The sequence below is a fragment of the Chiloscyllium plagiosum genome, unplaced genomic scaffold, assembly GCF_037043375.1.
Source record: "Chiloscyllium plagiosum isolate Xiang-an unplaced genomic scaffold, Cpla_swu_hap1 HiC_scaffold_22, whole genome shotgun sequence".
Classification (NCBI taxonomy): Eukaryota; Metazoa; Chordata; class Chondrichthyes; order Orectolobiformes; family Hemiscylliidae; genus Chiloscyllium; species Chiloscyllium plagiosum.
This window is the reverse complement of record NW_028270160.1, coordinates 38,290,009-38,313,298: the sequence shown is the minus strand read 5'-3', so window position 1 is coordinate 38,313,298 and position 23,290 is coordinate 38,290,009. Positions and strand designations below refer to the sequence as shown.

Below are 23,290 nucleotides of genomic sequence, written 5' to 3'. Positions count from 1 at the left end.
CGGTGCCCGAGTGGAGCCGAGAAGCCGAACAGAATCGATCCCGTCGTGGAGTGTGTGTCCTCGCCTTCTGGGGAGAGAGCTGCTGTCCCTGGTTGGGTTATGTCTCTGTCTATGGATTACACGGTCGCGCTGCAAAAGCGGGCCCTGAGCCAGGAAGCGGGTGTGTGGGAGCAAGCGGATAATGTGAGTGTCCCCCTGCCTCTTCCTTTAGCGGTACTTTGTCGGCAATGAAGTTCGAGCCAGGGGAAGAAGCGCAGTCAGGGAAGGTCCCGCACAGATATATTGTATATATATATATGTGTGTGTGTGGATTATTTGTGGGTAATTGAGCCTGAGTAGTTTCGAGTTGTAGTTATTAACTTTAGGTTAACTACTCAGAACACAGTCCTCTAACTCTTATTGGGATATTTGTGAACTATGTGCTACTTTGAACATTGGTCTCTAAAACTTGGTGGCGTACACAGCGCATCCCGAAGGTCATGTTTTAAAGACCGCATTTATAAGTGTCATAAAATCCAGGAGCAAGTATCAAAAGGCGATATTAATGCGAGTTGAGGGAAACTTTTACAGGTGAGTTTTGAACGTGGGCTGGAGAGAAGTTCAAAGCTAGTGTTGAGGAGATCCAGGATCCAATACTCTCAGGGATGCTGAGCTATCAATGACTGAAGAAATTGCTGCAATACTGAGCTGTGAGACCACGCAGCAAGTAGCGTTGAGTACATGCACTTGGATATCGTAGGTTTCCACAGAGTATTTCACGCAGGCATTTGGCTGAGAATTCGGGGTGTTTCAAGGGTTGGTGCCTTACTAAAATCTAATCTCGTCTTGTACTTTAATCTCAAGTGGAAATCTGCTGAAAAGAGAGTCATATCACTAAAACAATACCTCAGATGCTATTCTGCAATTGAACAGTCCTGAGTGTACAAATAGATGCATATACTTGCTGAGTGACAAACATGTGTTCTCTGCAAATGAAAAGTTCAAACCTTTGTTGTATTTTCTTTTAATTTCCTAAGAGTTTGGGGAGCCTGCAGTTCTTTGTTGGTTTCTGCATGGCAATACCTGAATGGACTTCAAACCAAGCAATACTTTTTTTTCTCATGTTGTAATAATTGTTGTGACAGATTGAAATTGTGTGTTCTTGTGCTTATCATGAAGAGTGCAAGATGAAAGGCTTTGATAGCACCTTTTTTTCTGCACATTCAAGTTCTGTATTGTCCAGTGATTATAGTCTAAAATGGTGTGGTTTCTATCACAGTGCTTGCTAGTGACGACTGCACAGTTAAAACTGTTTAGATCTGGTTATCTCATCAGCAGAGCTGATTCTGGTCTTTGAAATTGTTGTTACTATAAATATAGCAGTGCACAGGTTTAAACAAAATCTACTTTTTCGAGTATAGCTTCTAAGAGTACATAGCTCAGGAATTTGGAAAGTGAGGTATTTCACTTGAACTGTGCTGGATGGCAAATCACAAAATTAGATTTGTGGATAGGGCTTTGAACTCAATACTTCAAGCTAAAGTTGAGGCATGTGACTATTTAGAGGGTTAAAGAGAATGGAGAAGGCAACACTGAAGGGCCGTGATAACTACGGTGCGTCAGTAAAGAGTCTGACGATGTACACAAAACAATGTGCATCCGCAAATAGGGTCAGTGTACGGAAAACAGTAAAAAGGCAACACTGAAGGCTCTTTCATCTGAATGAAGGTGTTATTCATTACAAGACCGTTGAATTGATGGCACCAGTAGAAATAAGCATGACATGGTAGCTGTTAGACGTGTGGTTGCAAGTTGATCAAGGCTTTGGCTGCTGAAAGGCAAATGAAATGTTAGGAAATGACCATCTTTGACAAGGGAGTTTTAACTCCCCTCCTTTTTACATTAATTTACACCATCACTGAAACTCCTCAATGATCTGTTGAGGATCACAATTGATCACAAAATTGACTAAACCAACAATACTAATGTGCAAAAGCAGGAGAGAGGCTAGATATTGTGTGGAGAGAAAAAGAGACTGATTCACCAAAGCCGTTACCAGATACAAGTCAAATCTGATGGAATCATTTTAATTGCACCACTTCATGCTCCCACGAGGAGGTTGAACAGTTCATCAACTTCACCAACACATTCTACTCCAACCTTAAATTTACCTGGACCATCTCTGACACCTCCCTCCCCTTCCTGGACCCCTCCATCTCCATCAATGATGTCTGACTCAACACTGACATTTTCTACAAACCCACCAGCTCCCACAGCTACCTAGATTACACCACCTGGCACCCTACTTCCTGCAAAAATGCCATCCTGTATTGCCAATTCATCCGCCACAGGAGGACCAGTTCCATCACAGAACACACCAGATGGCCACCTCCTTTAAAGACTGCAATTTCCCCTCCCACATGGTTAAAGATGCCCTCCAACGCATCTCATCCATGTCCTACCCCTCCAACCGCAACAAGGACAGAATCCCCCAGTCCTCACCTTCCACACCAACAGACTCTGCATAAATCATATCATCCGTTGACATTTCCGCCACCTCCAAGCAGACCCCACCACCAGGGATATATTTCCCTCCCCACCCCATCTGCTTTCTGTAAAGACTGTTCCCTCCACGACTACCTGGTCAAATCCACGCCCCTAACAACCCTCCCTCCCCTGCCACTGCAGGAATTGCAAAACCTGCGCCCAAACCTCTTTCCACCCCACCACCTCGGTCCAAGGCCCCAAAGGAGGCCTTCTGCATCTATCAAAGTTTCACCTGCACTTTGCCACATGTCATTTATTGTATCCATTGCTCCCAATGCGGTGTCCTCTACATTGGGGAGACTGGATGCCTTCTCGCAGAGTCCTTCAGAGAACATCTCTGGGACACTGCATCAATCAATCCCACCACCCCATGGCTGAACATTTCAACTCCCCCTCTCACTCTGCCGAGGACATGCAGGTTCTGGGCCTCCTCCATCGCCACTCCCTCACCACCCGATGCCTGGAGGAAGAACGCCTCATCTTCTGCCTTGGGACACTTCAACAGTTTCCTCATTTCTGTTCCCCCCACTTTACCCCAGTTCCAACTTACCAGCTCAGCACCACCCTCATGACCTGTCCCACATATCCGCTCCACCCTCCTCTCCGACCTATCACCTTTACCCCCACCTCCATCCACCTATTGCACTCTTAGCTACCTTCTTCCCAGCCCCACCCCCTCCCATTTATCTCTCCACTCCCTGAGGCTCTCAGCCTCATTCCTGATGAAGGGCTTTTGCCCGAAAGATTGATTTTCCTGCTCCTTGGATGCTGCCTGACCTGTGTGCTTTTCCAGCTCCGCTGTAATCTTGACTGTAATCTCCAACATCTGCAGTACCCATTTCCGCCTAGTTCATCTTAATTGTTACAGAGCAGAAGGAGGATGTGTCTGCGTCTGCATCAGCTCTCTGAGTGCCTTTTCCTGTAACCCTGAATGTTGTTTCTATTTAACTAATCATCCACGGCCCAGTTGAACCTGCCTCTACCACACTTCTGGTTATCACAGATCCTAAACGTTTGGTATGAAAAATAATTTTCTCAATGTTGCTTTCACAAAACACTTCAAAACAGTACCCTCTGACTTTTTTATAAACAGGAACATTTTCTCCTTACTTATTCTGTTCAGACTCCAAAATACTCCTTACTTACCTGAATTGATTCGGATCCAACAATAAGAAGTTCAGTATCATCTTGGGCAAATCAACCTGTTTGAGTGGAACTATATCTGCCAAGTTAAATGTAAAAACAAAATGTACAATAAAAGACTATTCAGCTCCTTTTCACTTTTGGATAAAAATGGATATCTAGTCTAATCACCCTTCTCGCTAGCTCTCGATTCCTCTTGTTGGCATTTCAACTCCATGCACCAAGTTGTTTTTTCAAACATTAGGGTTTATCTGTCTTTCTCAATCAGAGTTCCAAATCCCCACCACCTTCTGGATGAAAAAAATTTTCCTTAACTTCCTTCCAGAGTTTCTGACAATCTGTCCCCTTAGGGTTATTGGCTTTTTAGTCCTTATCACCTGTGTTTTTGGTTAAATTGTGTCTTTTGCATCAAAGCCTAAATCATTGATGTTGAGCGAAAGTGTTAACATTGAGCCCTGCTGAACCCCATGAAAGCAGTTTTAATCATTGCCCCCTATTTCCTGGCACTGAGCCAATTTTGGATTCTACCTGCCACTTTCACTTTGTGTGAGCTTTTACTTAGCTGAGCAGTTCTCCTTGTGGAATGTTGGCAAAAGCCTTGCTGGAATTCCAATTAATGAAGTTACCAGGATTGGCCCTCCTTGTTACCAGCACAAAAGGAACAATAGATTCATGCAATCTGAAGGCCACTTAATGCTAGGAAAGATATAAAGGAGCAAAATTGCCTGGAAATTACAAGGAGATATAAAAGGAAAAGATTAGTGGTAAACCAGAACTTTCACTAATCCATCCATATTTGGATAATTATAGTAGACAGAGAAATGGGAAACTTCCTGAAGTAGTTTTAGGAAAATTTACTTGAGCAGTAGATGTGTGCCTCAACAAGGAAGGATGCACTTTTCTAATTCAAGGAAATGAGGTGGGTCGCATTAAATCAAGTTAGTAAGGCCATTAGAAAAAAAAGTCAAACCAAGTTCTGGAGGTTGTTGTAAACATATAGTGAACCTGGGTTAGAACAGACTGTGGACTGTGTGTAGTTCTTGATGCCGTGATGTAAAATTAGATACAGGCAGTGCAGAAGATGTAAAGAGGACTTCTCAGGATAATACCAGAAATGTATGGGCACATACTGTATGATACAGTGGCATTAAGAAGTGTGTTCTGATCTTTTGTTTTATGAAGAAAAGTTGAGATAGCGGTGAAGAGCAGACTTCTCAAAGCAAGTAAACAGCATGTGAGGCCTTTTTTTTTACATTTTGGAACAATAGAAGTGGAGTGAATGCATGGGGTTAATCTCCCACCGAACCAGGATTTTTAGTTTTAGCTTTCAGCAGATGCTGGGGTCTTGAAGCCAGATGTGGAAGTTTTTATTCCTCTCTCTGTTACAGCTAAAATCTATTTTAACGAATTTGCCTTTGCCAAGGATGTGTTTATGAGGTGTTACTATATTGGAACAGTTAATTAGTAGTAGTTAATGTATACATTATTTTGTTAAGCATTTCAATAGAGTTGTTAAGCCAATTCTTTTAATTTATTTTTATTTTGTCTTTTTTTTTTGTAGTTTATAACTGAAGTGTGTGTTTGCTTAAAGTCAAGTAGTTTGACCAATCGAATTGTATCTGGAATGTAATGCCTGATGCTTACCTTTTAAAATTTGAAACAGTTAGGTTATCTCAATATATTTTGAGGGGGTTTGGTCCAGTCCATAACAATACACATTATCAGGAAAGGATAGATTGAGACTCGAGAGGAGGGCTAATGCCAGTGTAGACTAGTTGAGTCAAGTGGGTTGGTTCTATGTTATGTGTCCTGCATAATCCTTTTTGACTGGATCAAGTGTCAAAGGATTTTTTTTAAGGGAACGTTGATCTTAATATCCTAATGTTAGGGTTATTTAATGGAAGAGGGCAAGGAGCAACCTAAAGTAAAAATGTTTAATTGGAGGAGAGCTAATTTAAATTGGATGAGAGTGAACAAGTCAAAATTGTCAGGTAAACAGTCAAGGAAGTAAAAAGGTTTGACTTTAAAGAGAAAATCATTCAGGCACAGTTGAGTACATTCCCACAAAGGTAAGACATCCAAAGCTAGTGCTTCCTGGAAGAAGAAAGATGATATAAGATAAAGCATTGAAGTACTATAATTATGTCTGGTCTCTTTACTTGAGAGTATACTTACATTGGATGCAGTCCAGTGAAGTCCAGCTCGGATTATACCTGAGGTGAAGGCATTAAAAGATTTTGGGTTTCTCTTTAACTTCAATTATAAGACTTAAGTCAATTGCAAATTATAGACTGAGTTTAAGAGAGCCAATTTAAAGATTACAAGACTATTTCAAGTACAAGTGTTTTCACAAACATCATAATTTCAGTGAAATGTATTCTAGTAAGTACAACAGAACAGTCAATTCACTTTGAGACACCAGCTCATGACTTATAGGTGACTAAAACTGTCTTTTGGTTTGTTCTGTTGACTGAAGTTCTGCTTTCATCTTCGGACTTCTTCTATCAGAATGAACAACTAGCAGTCATTGTTTATTAACCCTTGCTAGCCTTTACTTCCTATACATAATCCTGAACTGTAACCATGTTGCCAAAGCATGAACTACGCGATCAATCCCAGATTGGGCAATGTGTGTTGAATTCTTGAATGATTTCTTTAACAGTGATGTCATCTTACCGATATCCCTTTTTCATATCTCCTGACAGGTACCTTGCCATGTCAGTCACTATAGGATCATCCTTTTTATGACAGCTTATTTCTCTTGGCTTCACAGATTTCTGTCGAGATAATGTTGCACCAACAAAATAAGTTGTCTGTGTCAGCATAGATACTGTCACACCCTTGTGATTAACAACATCCCAAATGACCCAACTGGTACATCAAAGTACTCTGGAAAATTCCAAAGCCTATTATATATTTTAGCTCAAAGAATTATAGGTAACTGCACAAAACTGAATTTGAAACAAGTTAACTAAAATCACTTTCAAAATGCCATTCTAGCTTTATTTGGTCTCCACAATTAATATGTCTAAGAATTACAAATTTGTTAGTATATTGAAGCAAAGATAAAGACACTGTAGTCCTCAGTGGATCATAGGACTGCTCTCTTATCAGAGAGAGATGACTCAGGGGAGGGACAATAAAGAGAGTCCTTCAGTGTAACCTCAGCCAGTTTGGGAATTGAACCCACACTATTGGTGTCACTTGGAGCCAGTTGTCCAGCCAACATGGTTAATTGGCCCCACTATATTGAAGTACGTTAACAATGAGATTACCAAGCACTGTTGCAAGACATGGCAAAATCCTGGTTACCAAAGCATTCAAGATGACAGTTTAGAGCCATATGCACATGCACAAATGATTTCATAGTACTGTACATGCCTCAATCCAGCTGCTGGTGTGAATTTGTGATGGAGTTCTGTGCTCAAGATCAAACTGGAATGAATCTGTTGCTTTAGACTGGTTTAGATGCAACACTTGATAGGTGTGCAGGCTTGCAGTTGTGCTGTTTTTCCATTACAGCTGTCCCATCCCACTTAGATGTGCATCTGACACAGAAATATCCCTATTTGCCTCAGTGATTCTATTATCCTCTTTAATCTGAGGAATAGGGAGTGAACACCTGTTGTCTTCAACCACTTTCTGGTAGAGTCCTGCTTTAAATTGCTGTAATAGTGATCTTGTTGCACCTGTAAAGCCCCTTCGTAAGGCAGAATGGTTAAAACCCGAAAGTGTGGCACTGAAAAAACACAGCAGGTCAGGCAACATCCAAGGGGCAGGATGACATCCGACTCTCCTGCTCCTTGGGTGCTACTTGTCCTGCTGTGCTTTTCCAGTGCCACACTTTTCGACTCGAATCTCCAGCATTTGCAGTCCTCGCTTTCTCTCTGAATGGTTAAAGCATTTTAGGCACACAATGATTATAGGAAGAAAATTTATAAGAGACGAGTTTGAGGACTGTGTCCGGGAGTCAATTTGAGCAATAGCTGGATTAATGTGGGCTGAGGAAACAATTCTTGATCTCACCTCTGTGATTTTGTACATCTGCACATGCTGTTCCACCTATTGGTGGTATTGGCCATAAACAAAGCCTTGTTCAGAAAAAACATAAAACTCAAAATAGTCATTCCAACTATTACAAATGAACCTGTTACATACTTTGGGTTACAAAACTAAGCCACTTTAAAATCATAAGACTGCCCTCCTTCAGTAAATATTTATTTAGCTCAAAGCATTTTCTCATTTATTAGATTATATTTACATTAGCCTGGGTCATAAACACAAGTGCAAGGATTTGTATATTTTGACATTTAAGCAGTTGACACTTTCCGCTTGACATGTACAAATGTATATGTACAGAAATTGGAATAGTGTGATATCACAGTATTTTACTGACCACAAACGAGCAAAATTTAATTTACTTGGCTTACTTGCTGGATCAGATCAAAATTATTAATTGAAGAATAAAAATAACTCGATTCTCCAGGATTATTTTGTGAAGCAAATTTGAGCAGGTTAGGCCTATGCTTTTTGAGTTGGGAAGAATGTCAGGTAATCTTGTTGAAACATTCTGAGTGAGCTTGATGCTGAAAGGATACTTGTGTTGCAGTTATTGGAAATATAAATCTATATTGGAAATATAGAGCTTAGCAAGAGTGGAGAATTCTTCAAAGACTTTGGAAATGCAACAAATGAATTATTTCTAGACAAAGCACAACTCTTACAATAATATCTCAATTTCTTGCATTATAAAGAACTTTTAAACCTATAAATGGTTTACAGCTCAAATATTTTAAAATTCATATGTTGTTATTTCTAGACATAATTGAACATTGAAGAAAAGCTGAAATAATCCATTTAAACATTTTTTACAGTTGTATTGAGCACCGTAGGACATATGATGCACATTGATTGCATATTAGATCAAAGTTAGGCCTTTCTCAACAGCTAATTGTTCTATAATATGTATAAATGTTATAATTAATATAAGCCTCTCTTGTATATAAGCAAACTTTTAAAAAGTTTGGAATATTCACACTGTTTAAAATGAACATTGCTTAATTAAGTACAAATGTCATCAGGGTAACTTGGAGGTATTTCTAAGCCTTCTTTCAGAGAGCTCACATTAGACATACTCGTTCATCCAGTTATTTCAGTAATCTTGCCAATTATTTATGCTCTCTGTTATAACAAATTGACTCTGCAAAATACTATATATTTTTAACAGGATTATAATAACTGCTGTGCACCAAATCACATTTTTCTTGGCCCTTTTGGATATCTCATAGCTTGAGTTAAGATAATGGGAAGGCAGAGGAATCTCAGATTCTCTGAAGCATTTGGGGGTTTCTTTGTCTTTGTTACCATTTCCATTTCCCTGTCCTCATTCCCAGAATTGGAGTTATTTCCTGAAAACTTTGTTTCCATTTGGTGATCCTATTCTCCAATCAAATATTCCATTTTGGGAAAAGTCAGTGTTCTACTCGTGAGGTGAAAGGGAAATCAATCTGTAATTTTCTGAAGAGGTTTCAAGCTATGTAAATGCTAAAAATTTAAGATGTTGACCTATTGAAGGTTAACAGCATTTTCGGTGTTGATTTTATGGGAAAAATGTTGGTAAAAGGGTCAGCACCTGGAAATGAACAGATTTAAGCTGAGTTCTATCATGAAGAGCTGAAAAATGTGTTCCTGTAAAAACGCAGCAGGTCAGGCAGCATCCAAGGAGCAGGAGAATCGATGTTTCGGGCATAAGCCCTTCTTCATGAAGAAACAGGGTAATGAGTTAATAGCTTCGAAAAAATTCTTAAAGCTGGAAAGAGTTGTAAAACTGCTCAGTGATATGCAAAATCATCTTAGGTTGGCAATAAAATGACATTGGCCCTCAGATTGGTGTTAAACTTGGATTTTATTTCTAGAAACCCCTTTGCCTGACTCTTGGAGAAACAGAATTAGTCACCTGCTTCCAGGCATGCATCAACAATGATTTGTCAGGTCACTAACTTAAATAGAAACTGTATGTTTGTTTTGATATTTGAAAGGTTGATTCATAAATGTTGAGACATAATTAATCAGAATGTGTAACAGCAATATGGAAAATCCAGCTGGGAATATTACAGCTATTCTTGTGATCAGAGGGGTGCCGTTTTGACTTTCATTCTGCAAAGGGTGATAATGATGCTAGCGTATGTTTTGTAAATCTGCAGCAGTAATATTTGCTAGACTGAGAATGTTATATCTATCTGTTTGAGGCAAACTTTCTCTGAAAATAGTTATTTATTAGTATAAAGACAGCGTCAATGCTGAGAATAATTCTGTTCAGAATTGAATAACAAAGAGAAAACCTGGTATGTGTACGTCATAGGTTAATAATTGAACAAACTACAAAGCCAGAACATAAATGTTAACACTTATGTGTATTGAGTGCCCTCTTGTGGTAACTTGCAGAGGTCTTTCTCTCCCAGTTCACAGAGAAGCTAACAATGATAGTTTACTGCATGTGGATTTTCATTAAGCCATGGCTTCTAGTTGTAGCTGCAACAGGTGAATAACTCATCAATGTCAGTCCATAAAAAACAAAAATAATCTGTCACATCCTTGGATCACTTTCTCGTTCTATGCCTATATGATCTTTCTTAAAAAAAAATTCACAATCGTTTTTTGAGGTGCCAAATTTTAGTCCTTTCTATCATTAGATTAGATTCCTTACAGTATGGAAACAGGCCCTTCGGCCCAACAAGTTCACACCCACCCTCCGAAGAGTAACCCACTCTACATTTACCCCTGACTAATGCACCGATCACTATGGGCAATTTAGCATGGCCAATCCACCTAACCTGCACATCTTTGGAGTGTGGGAGGAAACCGGAGCACCCGGGGGAAACCCACGCAAATGTGGGGAGAATTTGCAATCTCTGCACAGGCAGTCACCGGAGGCTGGACTCGAACCCGGGTCCCTGGTGCTAACCACTGAGTCACCGTTCTGCCATTAGTATGTCATTGTACTTGCAAACACTTTTTTGTACAGTGTAACCTTTGAGCCCATGCAAGTTGTCTTTACAGTGCTTCTTTTGGGGCTGGTACCATCATGAGCTCAATTATTCTGTTGGCTAGCTCTGCCATGGTGAAGTCATAAAGATACCCTGTTTGCTGCATCTATTTACGAATTGATCAGTCTTGCTCTCCATTAGTTGCTGCCTAAAGGATCTTATTCTGGACATTTTGGAGTTGAACCTCATTCATCATTGATCTTCAAATGATAACCATATTTTTTCTGGATAGTTAGAGTGGGTGGACAGACCAGATGTGTTCAGTCTCGAGAAGCAATTGTTGCAGAAGTAAATTTAATTTTAATGGCTTGTTCGTCTAATTTTTAAGTCCTGGCCCTGCTTAAACTTCACAGCAGATTGTACAAAGCTGGAAGAGCTGCATTACTAAAGATTTTAGTGGGTCGTGATGCTGTCTGGAACAGCGTATGATTTCAGAACAATGGTTTAGAATCCCTATAGAGCTGCAGAGTTCTTATGCGCAGTAAGGCTTCACAATTGTTTCACTTTCATGTGTAAGTACTCTACTAGAACATGAATAAACTGACACTTCTATTCTGCTTCTTCAAACCTTCAAAATCATTTGGTGCCATGTTTTGGATTATGTACTTAAATCAAAAATCTGCAAAAATCATGCAACCAGTTGCTACCATGTTTAAAAGAACACGGTAGTAGTGACATTTAGTAGCCTATGTTATGTTTGCCATTAATGCACTGGCTGCAGTTACTGTTTTAGATCTACTCTCTCTTTGGCATAAACAATGAGACTATATGTACGTAATGTTTTCTGTAAGTTAAGTACAGTACATTAGTCCTACCGTTGCTACTTTCAGTCTGTCAAACAGTTGATGGGATTAATCCAAAAATATCCTGGAGAGGTGGTTAATAATTGACAGTAGTTCAAAATATGCTCCCTTAAAGGTATGTGTACGTCATAGGTTAATGATGAAACAGCTGAAGACATTTGGGCCTAATCATTAGATTAGATTAGATTAGATTACATAGCGTGTGGAAACAGGCCCTTCGGCCCAACAAGTCCACACCGACCCGCCGACGCGCAACCCACCCATACCCCTACACTTACACCTTCACCTAACACTACGGGCAATTTAGCATGGCCAATTAACCTGACTTGCACATCTGAAGAACTCTTCTACTCTGTTCTGGGGCAATATGATGAGCCTCCATCAGCCAGAGGCATTTTGTCTTGTTCTATATGTGACACCAATTAGTGACAATTTTTCCCCAGATTCCCATTGGTTTCAATTTTGCAAGGGCTCCTTGATGCCGCCATCTGTAAAATGTGGCTTTGATATTAAGTGGTCATTCTCCTCTAACCTCTGGAATTTGGCTCTTTTGTCTATCTTGGTGCAAATTTCTACTCGTATGAAGCTAAAAATTTAAATATATGTTTATGCATTCTACATTATGAATCTACAAGCATGTGTTTTGTAATGCCAATTTTAGACTTGTACATGCTTTATCAAAGAGAAGTTAAAGTTGTACTCGTCACTGAACATGTGCCTAACTGACACACTTAAATATATTCCAAAGTCTCTCGAAACATTGATAATTGAAACATTTATCTTATGTCATAAGATTTCTAGTTGCCCCCAGAAGAGCCATTGATGTTGTGTAATCTTTAGTCAAGTCATCATTTCTGTTACTGCAGTGGGTAATATTTAAATGCAAATTATATAGTATTTGAGTTGATCAATTATCATGCCTAATTTTTAGTTTTGTACCTTAGAGCCATTTGACAAATGCATTACTAAAATAGTAACTGGAGCCAGTGTATTAATGCTAAACATAATGTAGGCTATTAAGTGTCACTGGTACAGTATTCTATTAAATTGAAAAATTGACTTTTTTTTATTTAAAACAGCTTGAGGAACTTTTATTGCTCTCCAGACAACTGGAGGATGACACAATATTAGCACTTAATCTAGCTATTCCGAGACTTGTTGCAAGACATGAACAATGTAATTTTCAATGTGTGTATTTAACTGGGAGACCTGTGATCATTTGCCAAATTCCAATGACATGCTTAAGTGGTAAATAACCTATTTAAAGTAACAGTTTATATAACGTAAAATTAGGGATGTTTTGAGCATCAGGCATTTTAAAAAAACTCATTAGCGAGTTTTGAGAAGATTTGTAGCTCAGATTGAGAGTCTGGATGTAGGTTTGCTCACTGAGCTGGAAGGTTCGTTTTCAGACGTTTCATCACCATACTAGGTAACATCATTGAGCCTCCTGATGAAGTGCTGGTGACATGGTCTGCTTTCTATTTGTGTTTAGGTTTCCATGGGTTGATGATGTCATTTCCTGTTCTTTTTCTCCTGGAGGTGGTAAATGAACATCAACTCGCCCACAAAAAGACATGACCCCCTCTCACTAGTATCTTTACATAAAGATGAGGAAGGACACCACTTCAACTGGCACAACGCATCTATCCTTGGACAAGCCAAACAGAGACACGCACGAGAATTCCTAGAAGCATGGCATTCCAACTGGAACACTATCAACAAACATGTTGACTTGGATCCCATTTACCACACGCTGAGAAAAAGAACAGGAAATGACATCACTGCGGGAATGACATCACTAACCCAAAGAAACCTAAACACATAAATAGAAAGCGGGCCATGCCACCTGTGCTTCAGGTGACCAATGCTTCATCCGGAGGCTCACTGATGATGTTACCTAGTACAGTAACGAAACGTCTGAAAATGAACCTTACAGCTCAGCGAGCAAACCTACATCCAAAAAAGCTCATTCCTGGCATATGGAAATTGCTGCCTGTCTCTAATTGGTCTGAGAAGGTGACTGTGATCTGCTGTTTCGAATTCAACTGAGTTACTTCTCAAGGACACATACAGAGTAACCACGATTATCTACGGGGGACGGGGGGTGCTGTGGGGCGGGTGGCGGGCGAGGGCTTGCGCGCGGTGTGCTGCTGCCTCATCTCCTGAATGGGAGCAGACTTAATCTTGTATCTACTTTGCTTATGCTGATACTTGATTTTGGATAATCAGTATATTTGGCATTAGTGCTCTCAAATAGCAAGAGTTGTGAGGGTGTTGTTTGGGGAGATGGGTCAATACAGTTTGTACTTTTTCCAGCTCCAATGGGTCAGAGGAGCAGAAGAGTCGATGTTTTAGGTTGGATCCTTTCATCAGGACTGATAAAGGGGAAGGTTGCTGAGAAATAAATAGAAGGAGGGGTTGGGGCTGGGGTACGTTAGGTGGGATGGTGATAGGTGGGTGCAGGTAGGAGGTGATTGTGATTCGTCAGTGGCAAGAGTGGAGTGGATAAATGGAAAGGAAGCTGGATAGGTTAGGTCAGGTCAAGGGGTGGGGTGAAGAGGGAGAGCTGGATTGGGATGAGGTGGGGGTGGATGAAGTATAGGAGGGGAGAGAAGATTTCAAAGCTGGTGAATTCTATGTTAAGGCCATATACATGTAAGCTTCTGAGGTGGAAGATGAGGTCTTCTTCCTCCAGTTTACATGTGACCTTATTTTGATGGTGAAGGAGGCCTGTGATGGACACGTCGTCAGGGGAATGGGCAATTGAAATGGTTGGCAACTGGAAGGTGGGGTTGATTGGAGCATACAGACCAGAAATGTTCCCTGAGCCGGTCCCAGAGTTTGCGCTCGGTCTCTCTGACGTAGAAAAGACCTCATCAGGAGCAACAGATGCAATAAATCTGGTTAGAGGAAATGTAGATGACTGCCAGACTCTGATTCTTTGGGGCCTTGGAAGGAGGTAAGAGGAGAGGTGTGAGGTCAGGTTTTGCACCTCCCTTAGGGAAAGGTGCAAGGTTTGGAGGAGAGATTGCTAGGGAGTGTGGACCTAATGAAGGAGTCGCAGAAGGAACGTTCCCTGCAAAAAATGGATAGGGGTGGGGAGGGAAATATGTTTTTGGTGGTGGGGTCAGACTGCAGGTGGCAGAAATGGCAGAGGATGATGCACTGGATTTGGAGATTGGTGGGGTGGAATGGGAGGACCAGGGGTTGCTATCTTTGTTGTGGTGGGGGGGTGAAGGGTAGGGGATTTAAGGGCAGAGATGTGGAAAGTGGAAGAGATGCATTTGAGGGCATTGTTGCTCAAGGGGGAGGGGAAATTGCTGTCCTTGAAGTCGGAGGATATCGGGCACGTCCTGGAGTGGAATCACTTATTCTGGGAGCAAATATGGTGGAGGCAGAGGAATTGGGAGTATGGGATTGCAGGGGGCAGGGGTGGGAGGAGGGATAGTCGAGGTAGCTGTGGGAATTAGTGAGTTTGAAATAGATGTTGGTGCTGAGTAGGTTGCCATAAATGGAGATTGAGAGATCCAGGAAGGGGAGGGATGTGTTGGATATGGTCCAGGTGAATTTGAGGTCAGGGTGGGAGGTGGATGAAGTTCATGAGCCATTCGAGCTCCTCATGGGTGCATGAGGCAGCGTCGATACAGTCAATGTAGTGGAGGAAAAGGTGGGAAATGGTGCAAGTGTAGCTGCTGAAGAGGAGGCAAGCATAGCTGAGATCCATGTGGGTACTCATAGCCACTCCTCTGGTTTGAAGGAAGTGAGAGCATTCGAAGGAAAACTTGTTAAGGGTGAGGACTACTTCCGCCAGGCTGATGAGAGTGTCGGTAGAGGGGGACTGGTTGGGCCTGCTGGAGAGGAATAAGCAGATGACTTTGAGGTCCTCCTCGTGGGGGTTATAGGTGTAGAGAGACTGGATGTCCATAGTGAAGATGAGGTATTGCTAGCTGGGGAATTGAAAGTTGTGGAGAAGGTGGAGGACATGGGCTGTGTCCCGAATGTGGATGGGGAGTTTATGGACCAAAGGGAACAGGATGGAATCGAGATAAGAGGGGACGGATTCAGTGGGGTAAGAGCAGGCAGAGACATTGGGTCAACGAGGGCAGTCAGCTTTATGAATTTTGCATAGGAGGTGGAAATAGGCGGCGCGGGGTTGGGAGACCATGGTTGGATCATCTTCCACCTCGGGAGTTTACAATCTTAACATAGAATTCAACAACATTCAAATCTCTCCACTCACTTCATCCCAGATCCAGCCTTCCTTCTCAGCCTCGCCCCCTTGACATAACCTTACCTGTCCATCTTCCTTCCCACCTATCAGCTCCCCTTCCCCTCTGACCAATCACAATCACTTCCTACCTACATCCACCTATCGCCATCCCACCTACCTTTTCCATAGCCCCTCCCTCCATTTATTTCTCAGCCCCCTTCCCCCTCCCCAGTCCTGATGAAAAGTTCCGACTGGAAACGTCAACTCCCCTGCTCCTCTGATGCTGCTTTACCTGCTGTGCTTTTCTCAGCTCCACACTTTATCGATTTTGACTTTCCAGCATCTGCAGTCGTTCTCTATGACCTTGTTTAGGGAGATACCAATCTTTGTTACCTTTGTGAATTTGCACAAACCTTTTGGTGAGAATGGGTGCAGCTGAGGTTTTTTAAATCATTTGTTCATTCACACCTTAGGCCAACATATATTTCCTTTCCCTAATTACTTTTGACAAGGTTTTGGTGAGCTTCCTTCTTGATTTGCTGCAGTCCAAAATGATGTAGGTAGATCCACTGCGCTACTAGGGAGGGAATTCCAGGATTTTAACAGTGAAGGGGCAGTGATATACTTTCAAGTCAGGATATTGTGTGCTTTGGTAGGGACCTTTCAGATGGTGCTGAAAATGTGTTGCTGGAACAGCGCAGCAGGTCAGGCAGCATCCAGGGAACAGGAGAATCGTCGTTTCGGGCATAAGCCCTTCTTCAGGAATGCCACCTTTCAGATGGTGGCATTTTGATGTGCTGCTACAGCAGAAGTCATGGGTTTGAAAAGTGCTGTATAAGAAACTTTGTTGCAGTGCATCTTGTAGCCATGCTGCTGCCTGTCAGTGCTAATGGTGGAGGGTTGGAATGTTGAACATATTATTTAGTGCATGAGAAGAATAGTTATGGAATAGGGTTCTGGGGTTCACACAACAATGAGGTGTGTCTTCAGGAGGAAAGAGTCAGTGTAAGGGAGAAATAGTAATATTTCATCTCCAGGTCAAGAGTCTTAACAACGTGTAGCCTCAAATTTGTGTGTTCATTTTGAAACTCTTTTAATATCCAGTTTACAAACAGAGGACCTGAAAGGACATTGTGTTTTACCAATGTGTGAGGAACAAACATTTTCATCTGTTATTCCTCTCTCCACTGTTTCAGCTAAGTACATTATACCTTGAGACTTATTTGACAGAATATTGATATTAAGGAGAGTTCAGATTTGTATCCACTTGGGTAACTGATGTCATGCACTTTCTTTCTTTCAGAAGCGGTTTTGCCAAGGATTAGAAAGTAGCTTTCCTGTTGAGAATGATGTACAATACACTCAACTCAACGAGAACTCCATGTATCACCAGAATCTACAGAAGCATGTTCATCCTACAAGACTGATGAGTAGACGAGTTGCATTCCCCAATGTTGGTCAGCTGGCATTTTTGGTACAGCTAAGTTTTTTTTCTTTTTACAGTTGATATCTACTTAGCCATTGCATTTAGAAAAAATAGGCTCAGTACTTGCTTTCAAGTAAAGAGTTAAGTGTCGCTCTTATAAAGGTAAAATATTGCGAATACGGGAAATCCAAAACCAACACAATGCTGGAGAAACTCAGCATGTCTGGCAGCATTTGTGGAGAGAGAAACAGAGTAAACATTTCAAGTCGTATTAGACTCTCAACATTAACTGTTTGTTTCTCCACAGACGCTGCCAGACTTGTTGAGTTTCTTCAACATTGTGTTTGCCTAACATTGCTCTTGTTGACCAGAAATACCTTGCAATTCTGTCATCTACTAATCTTACATTAATAGATGTTTTGATTTTTCCTAAGGAGCTGTGCATAAATATTAATAATTTTTAGAATTATTCACATTGGGAAACATTGGCATCAAGTATTCATGAGTTGCCACTTGAAGTTAGACAAAGTAAAAGGATGAATGCTAAAGGAAGCTTGTTATGTTGAGTTACCTTTATTGATAGAATTATATGTTTTGTTCTTCCAAACCTAGCTTGATCCTTGAGAACCTCAATTGAAGTTGTGGTTCCTCCCAGCGACCACGGGAGCAAATTGTGCACAATCCTTTATTCAGCACCTCAAAGTTAAAGTATATTGGCTTAAAGCATAAAGTATTGCTTTTGTTATAGGGTATTTTGTTTCTCTCCTGTTTAACTATATAATATTAATAGACAATACCATCTCAAACTTGTACTCTCTGAACATGGATCCTTTCTGGGAGTGTGAGTTCAGAGAATTGCTCATGGTCTGAGTAATTTAAAATTACTTATCAATTAGTCAAAAGTAAATTTTAACAACCTAATGTATGAAAATATTAAATAATTAAATTTGTTAACAACATAACCATAGTTGCAGTCCAATTATATTTTCGCACTTTTATCACATGGGACAAGTGTATTACACTGCATTCTCACTCATCACTTAATGGTATTTGTTATTTTCTTTTTTTAATCCTCAAATGTGAAAATGAAAACAGAAGTTGTCGCTAGGAATTTTATGAAGCAGCATCATAGTTGCAAAAACCTTCGTGTAATGTTGAGTTATCTTTATTGATCCAATTTATAGATTTTGTACTTTAAAACCTAGTGGCGGTACAAACCTGAAAAGTTGATCTGTTTTCAGTATTTTATAATTTTTATTCCTATTAATTATTATTCACTATTCATGTTGGGAGGTATTAATCCAAAAGAAAATGAATTATTTCCCCCCTCCATATGATTAAACAAAACAACATTAGGATACTTTCTGTCATATGTATGTCAGCTGTATAACAGTGAAGTGCCCAGTGGCTCATTGGTTAGCATTGATGTCTCACAGTACCAAGGACCTTGGTTCGATTCCACCCTTAGGTGGTTGACTGTGTGGAGTTTGCACATTCTCCCTCTGTTTCCTCCGGGTGCTCCTGTTTCCTCCCACTGTCCAAAGATATGCGGGTTAGGTCGATTCAACATGCTAAATTGCCCTGTTGTATCCAGCGTTATGCAGGTTAGGTGGAGTAATGGGGAGGGGATGGGATACTTTTCAGAGGGTCAGTGCAGCTTCTACGCGCTGAATGATCTCCATCTGTACTGTAGGGATTCTGTGGTCATTCCTTTATTGCAGAACTTTCCAATCACTTCTTTGGCTTACTGTTGGAGTGAGGCTATTTCCCAACCAGGAAGATGGTAGGCATCATGTTCCTAATGTTGATTTTCCTCACCTTTCCACTTAGCATTATGGACCAGACCAAACTTCCTCAAAACATGTCAAGAAGAAAGCCTAGACCCTAACTTGTATCTTATTTAGAGGGAAGTGTAAGGCATGATTCTAGATGTGATTCCATTGGTCAAACTAATAGGCTTATGGCAAAACAAATCTTCTTGCATCACAGTTAAAATATAATCATAAAAGGTGAATTTAAAAAGGAATAATTTCAACGCTATCCAAATACTTACCAAAAATAATACATAGTTTAGCTCCTACTTGTCAACTGTTCCAATACAGCAGTGTCCCATAAATGTGCCCTTGGCAAGGCAAATTCAGCACAACAGATTTCTCTCACTTGCTATTTCCTCCAGTCAAGGAGAAGGAACGTTTTCAGAATGAATCTAGTAACAGAGAGAACACCAGCTTTCACAGCAGCAGAGAGCAAGATCTGTATCTAGCAGCTTCAACTCCAAAGTAGAGTCTGGCTCCCTCTACTCATGCTTCTTTTGTCTAATTTAGGAAAAAGCTATTTACTCTACTTTCCATGGAACAGCCACCTCGTCATCAGAATGACAACACCCCTCTTTAAGAAAAACAGGACAGAACAAATCCCTCTTAAAGGTCACATAGGCCACATTAGCATCCTGTTTATTCAGTGGTAAATGTCGTAATTTAGTTCATTTCCATTATAGCATAGCCAAGATGTGATAACCATCAATGTGATTCTTCTCTACAGCAGTACAGTACAGTATGTTGGAGCATTAATGTACAAGGAACCAGTTGTATGATATTCCAAAATTTACATCTTTCCATTACAGTGTTCCAAGCAATTAGTGACCTTTACAAAATACCCAAAAAAACTACTCATTACTGTTGATTATTTGGTAGTTGATGTAAAATTTATGTTAGCATTTTGTTTTCAAAGATGCAACAAAGCCACGAGCAAATGGACACATCAAAGCCTTGTCCCCGATGTTTGGCAGGCGAATCTGTAAGTATTTTTATTATTTCCTAAGATCTACTGTACCCAGTAATATGGAGGCTTTCTAAATCAGGATAAAGTGCATGAATGCAAATTGAAACTGACATCACCCTTCTGAGATATCGATATTAGTACTGATTAAGTTATTGAAATCCTCATTTTCAAACTTGGAGAAAATCTTCAGAAATGACAGATCCAGGCTAGGGCACCATGGTAAATATTCAATTTAGTGAAGTCAATATATTTGATTAATTGATTTGGCTCTCAGCACATTTTAGCCTTCTGTTGGCAACTAACCTGAGGCAGTAGCTTAAATTAGACCAATAGGTGCATTTTCAAAGGAAAGTGGAAGCATATATTATTTAGCCTTTATAATTCTTCAGATAAATTTAAACATTGTACCAGCTTTTGCTTGCGGAGAAAAGACAGCTGCTTGGTAAATTGAACTGAATATGCTCAGTTTGGAGTCATGCAAAAGTCTGTAGATAAGTACCAGAGCAATGTAACTTATCTCCTTTTATGGCTGGAAAGTTTTATGCACTGCTGCATGAGGTAGGTGGAAGAGATTAACCTGTTTAGTGATGCTGCCTGAAGTGCCAGGAGATTGCTTGTTGAAAAATGAAGGCCAAGTTCATGAGCTGGACAATGTGTGTGTGGTATCTACTATACTGTTTATTCCAGTAAAAGGTTACCAATAATAAATTCTTAGCTATGCCTCTTTTCTCAGGAATAGAGATGAGCCTTGTTTCTTGCAAACTGGTTTAATACATCTAAATATCTGACATATTAACTGATTTCATGAGCAGTGATTAAAAAGAATTATATGGGAAGAGCTGCTCCTGTCCTACACATTGTCTACAGGCTGACATGCCAGCAATCGTTTTGTGGTTCTCCTTTACGAAACAAAACATCAGCGTTTGGGTTTTTTGAGGTACTGAGATGGGCCAATACGTGCAGATTTCAGTGTCAAATGGATTTGCCTAATTTTGTTTTAGTTGTCCTGTCATGAACCCATCTCCCTCATCATCCTGTGTTTTGGAGACTTCTAATGGAGCTCCCACCATGAGCACTTTATTTGCTACAAGTTGAAACACAGGGGTTAGTGACATTTCTTTTAATTTTAAATAAAGAGACATACACTTTCAGAGGAAAGATAATGGAGGCACTGAGTAAAAGGGAAAGGAAGCCAACCTGGACGAGGTTGGCTAAAGTTTGATAACATTTTTCAGTGTTGTGCATTATTAAACCTACCAAGCTCTTGAGAAGCCCATTGGACCCCCCTTCACCCTCCGGTTCACTTTTAAGACTCATCTTACCTCAACCTAACTATGGAAAGAATATTAATATTACTCTTTCCTCAACTCTGAGCATTTAATGTTTAACTGTTTTAAGAGAACTCCGCTGTTGCAAGAATTCATGCATTTCACAAAAAAAGGATGTTTGATTTTGTTGGAGCCCATTCAACTCCATCCCAGAAAAGAAAGGGACAATCTGCATTTACAAAGTGCCTTTTTAAAGTCTTTGGCTTGCATTCGATGCAGTAAGTACTTTTGAAATGCAGTCACTGTTGTTATGTTGGGAACGTGATGACCAAATTGCACACAGAAAACCCTCTAAGAATAAAATAAATGATCAAATCACCCATTTTAGTGATGCTGTTTGAGAAATAAATGTTTGCTCAGATAAAGGGAAAATCAAACTACTCTTTAAGCAATGCCACAGACTTTTTATATGTACAAAACTTGAAACCATAGCTGTTGGAATCCAACGTTGAGTCAAAGCTGACATGTCATTATAGGAGTTCTTCAAGGCAAAGTCCAAGGTCGAACTACCTTGAGCTGTTATACTAATGCTTCTGTCATTGTGTTAAAGTGAAAATTAAGCACCTCGTGCCTGACTTATTTGGACATCACCCAGATCTGGGAGGAAATATTAGAATAAAATTTGTGCCAAACAAGTACTGAGAAGTCGCCTTGTTTAAGAAGTCAGAACCTGTCTACCTCCCACTTAGAGTCATAGAGATGTACAGCACGGAAACAGATCCTTCGGTCCAACCCGTCCATGGCGACCAGATATCCCAACCTAATCTAGTCTCACTTGCCAGCACCCAGCCCATATCCCTCCAAACCCTTCGTATTCATATACCCATCCAGATGCCTTTTAAATGTTGCAATTGTACCAGCCTCCACCACTTCCTCTGGCAACTTATTCCATACATGCACCACCCTCTGCCTGAAAAAGTTGCCCATTGGGATTCTTTTATAATTTTCCCCTCTCATCCTAAACCTATGTGCTCTAATTCTGGACACCCCCACCCCAAGGAAAATACCTTGTTTATTTACCCTATCCATGCTCCTCATAATTTTATAAACCTCTATAAGGTCACCCCTCAGCCTCCAACAGTCCAGGGAAAACAGCCTGACAATATCCTTATAAATCTTTTCTGAAACCTTTCAAGTTATGCAACATCCTTCCGATAGCAATATTCCAAAAGTGGCCTAACCAGTATCCTGTACAGCCGCAACATGACCTCCCAACTCCTGTATGCAATATTCTGACCCATAAAGGGAAGCATACCAAATGCCGCCTTCATTATCCTATCTAACTTTGACTCTACTTTCAAGGAGCTATGAACCAGTACTCCAAGACGTCTTTGTTCAGCAAAGAAGACTGAGGACCTTACCATTAAGTGTATAAGTGCTGCTAAGGTTTGTTTTCCCAAAATGCAGCACCTTGCATTTATCTGAATTAAACTCCATCTGCCACTCCTTCGCCCTTTGGACCATCTGATCAAGATCCCGTTGTAATCTGAGGTAGCCTTCTTCATTGTCAGCTACACCTCCAATTTTGGTGTCATCTGCAAACGTACTAACTATACCTCCTTTGTTCACAACAAATCATTTATATAAATTACAAAAAGTAGTGGATCCAGTACCGATCCTTATAGCACTCCACTGGTCAAAGGCCTCCAGTCTAAAAAAACAACCCTCCACCACCACTCTCTGTCTTCTACCTTCGAATAGTTTTGTATCCAAATGGCTAGTAATATGGACATTTTTCGAGATGTCATCATCCATTTCCCTACATTCTATATCTTCCATGTCCTTCTGATGCAAAATACTTGTTTAGTATCTCTAACATCTCCTGCGGCTCTACAAAACGGCCTTTGCTGATCTTTGAGGAGCCCTGTTCTCTCCCTAGTTACTTTTTTGTCCTTAATGTATTTGTAAAAACCCTTTAGTTTCTCCTTAACCCTATTTGCCAAAGCTGTCTCATGTCCCCTTTTTGCCCTCCCGATTTCCTTCTTAAGTGTACTCTTACTGCCTTTATATTATTCTAAGGATTC

The 23,290-nt window shown here is 40.5% G+C and overlaps 1 protein-coding gene across 1 annotated transcript in view; it reads left to right on the top strand.

The window, feature by feature from the left end:
• The first annotated feature begins 22 nt into the window (after positions 1-22).
• Positions 23-23,290, top strand: part of LOC122561128 (uncharacterized) — a 43,412-nt gene continuing 20,144 nt past the window's right edge. Inside the window, exons 1-3 of the mRNA XM_087999198.1 lie at positions 23-183; positions 17,035-17,205; positions 19,888-19,953. Of these exons, the coding sequence (XP_087855324.1) occupies positions 100-183; positions 17,035-17,205; positions 19,888-19,953 (321 nt within the window). The 5' untranslated portion in view covers positions 23-99. The remainder of the gene's footprint in view (positions 184-17,034; positions 17,206-19,887; positions 19,954-23,290) is intronic.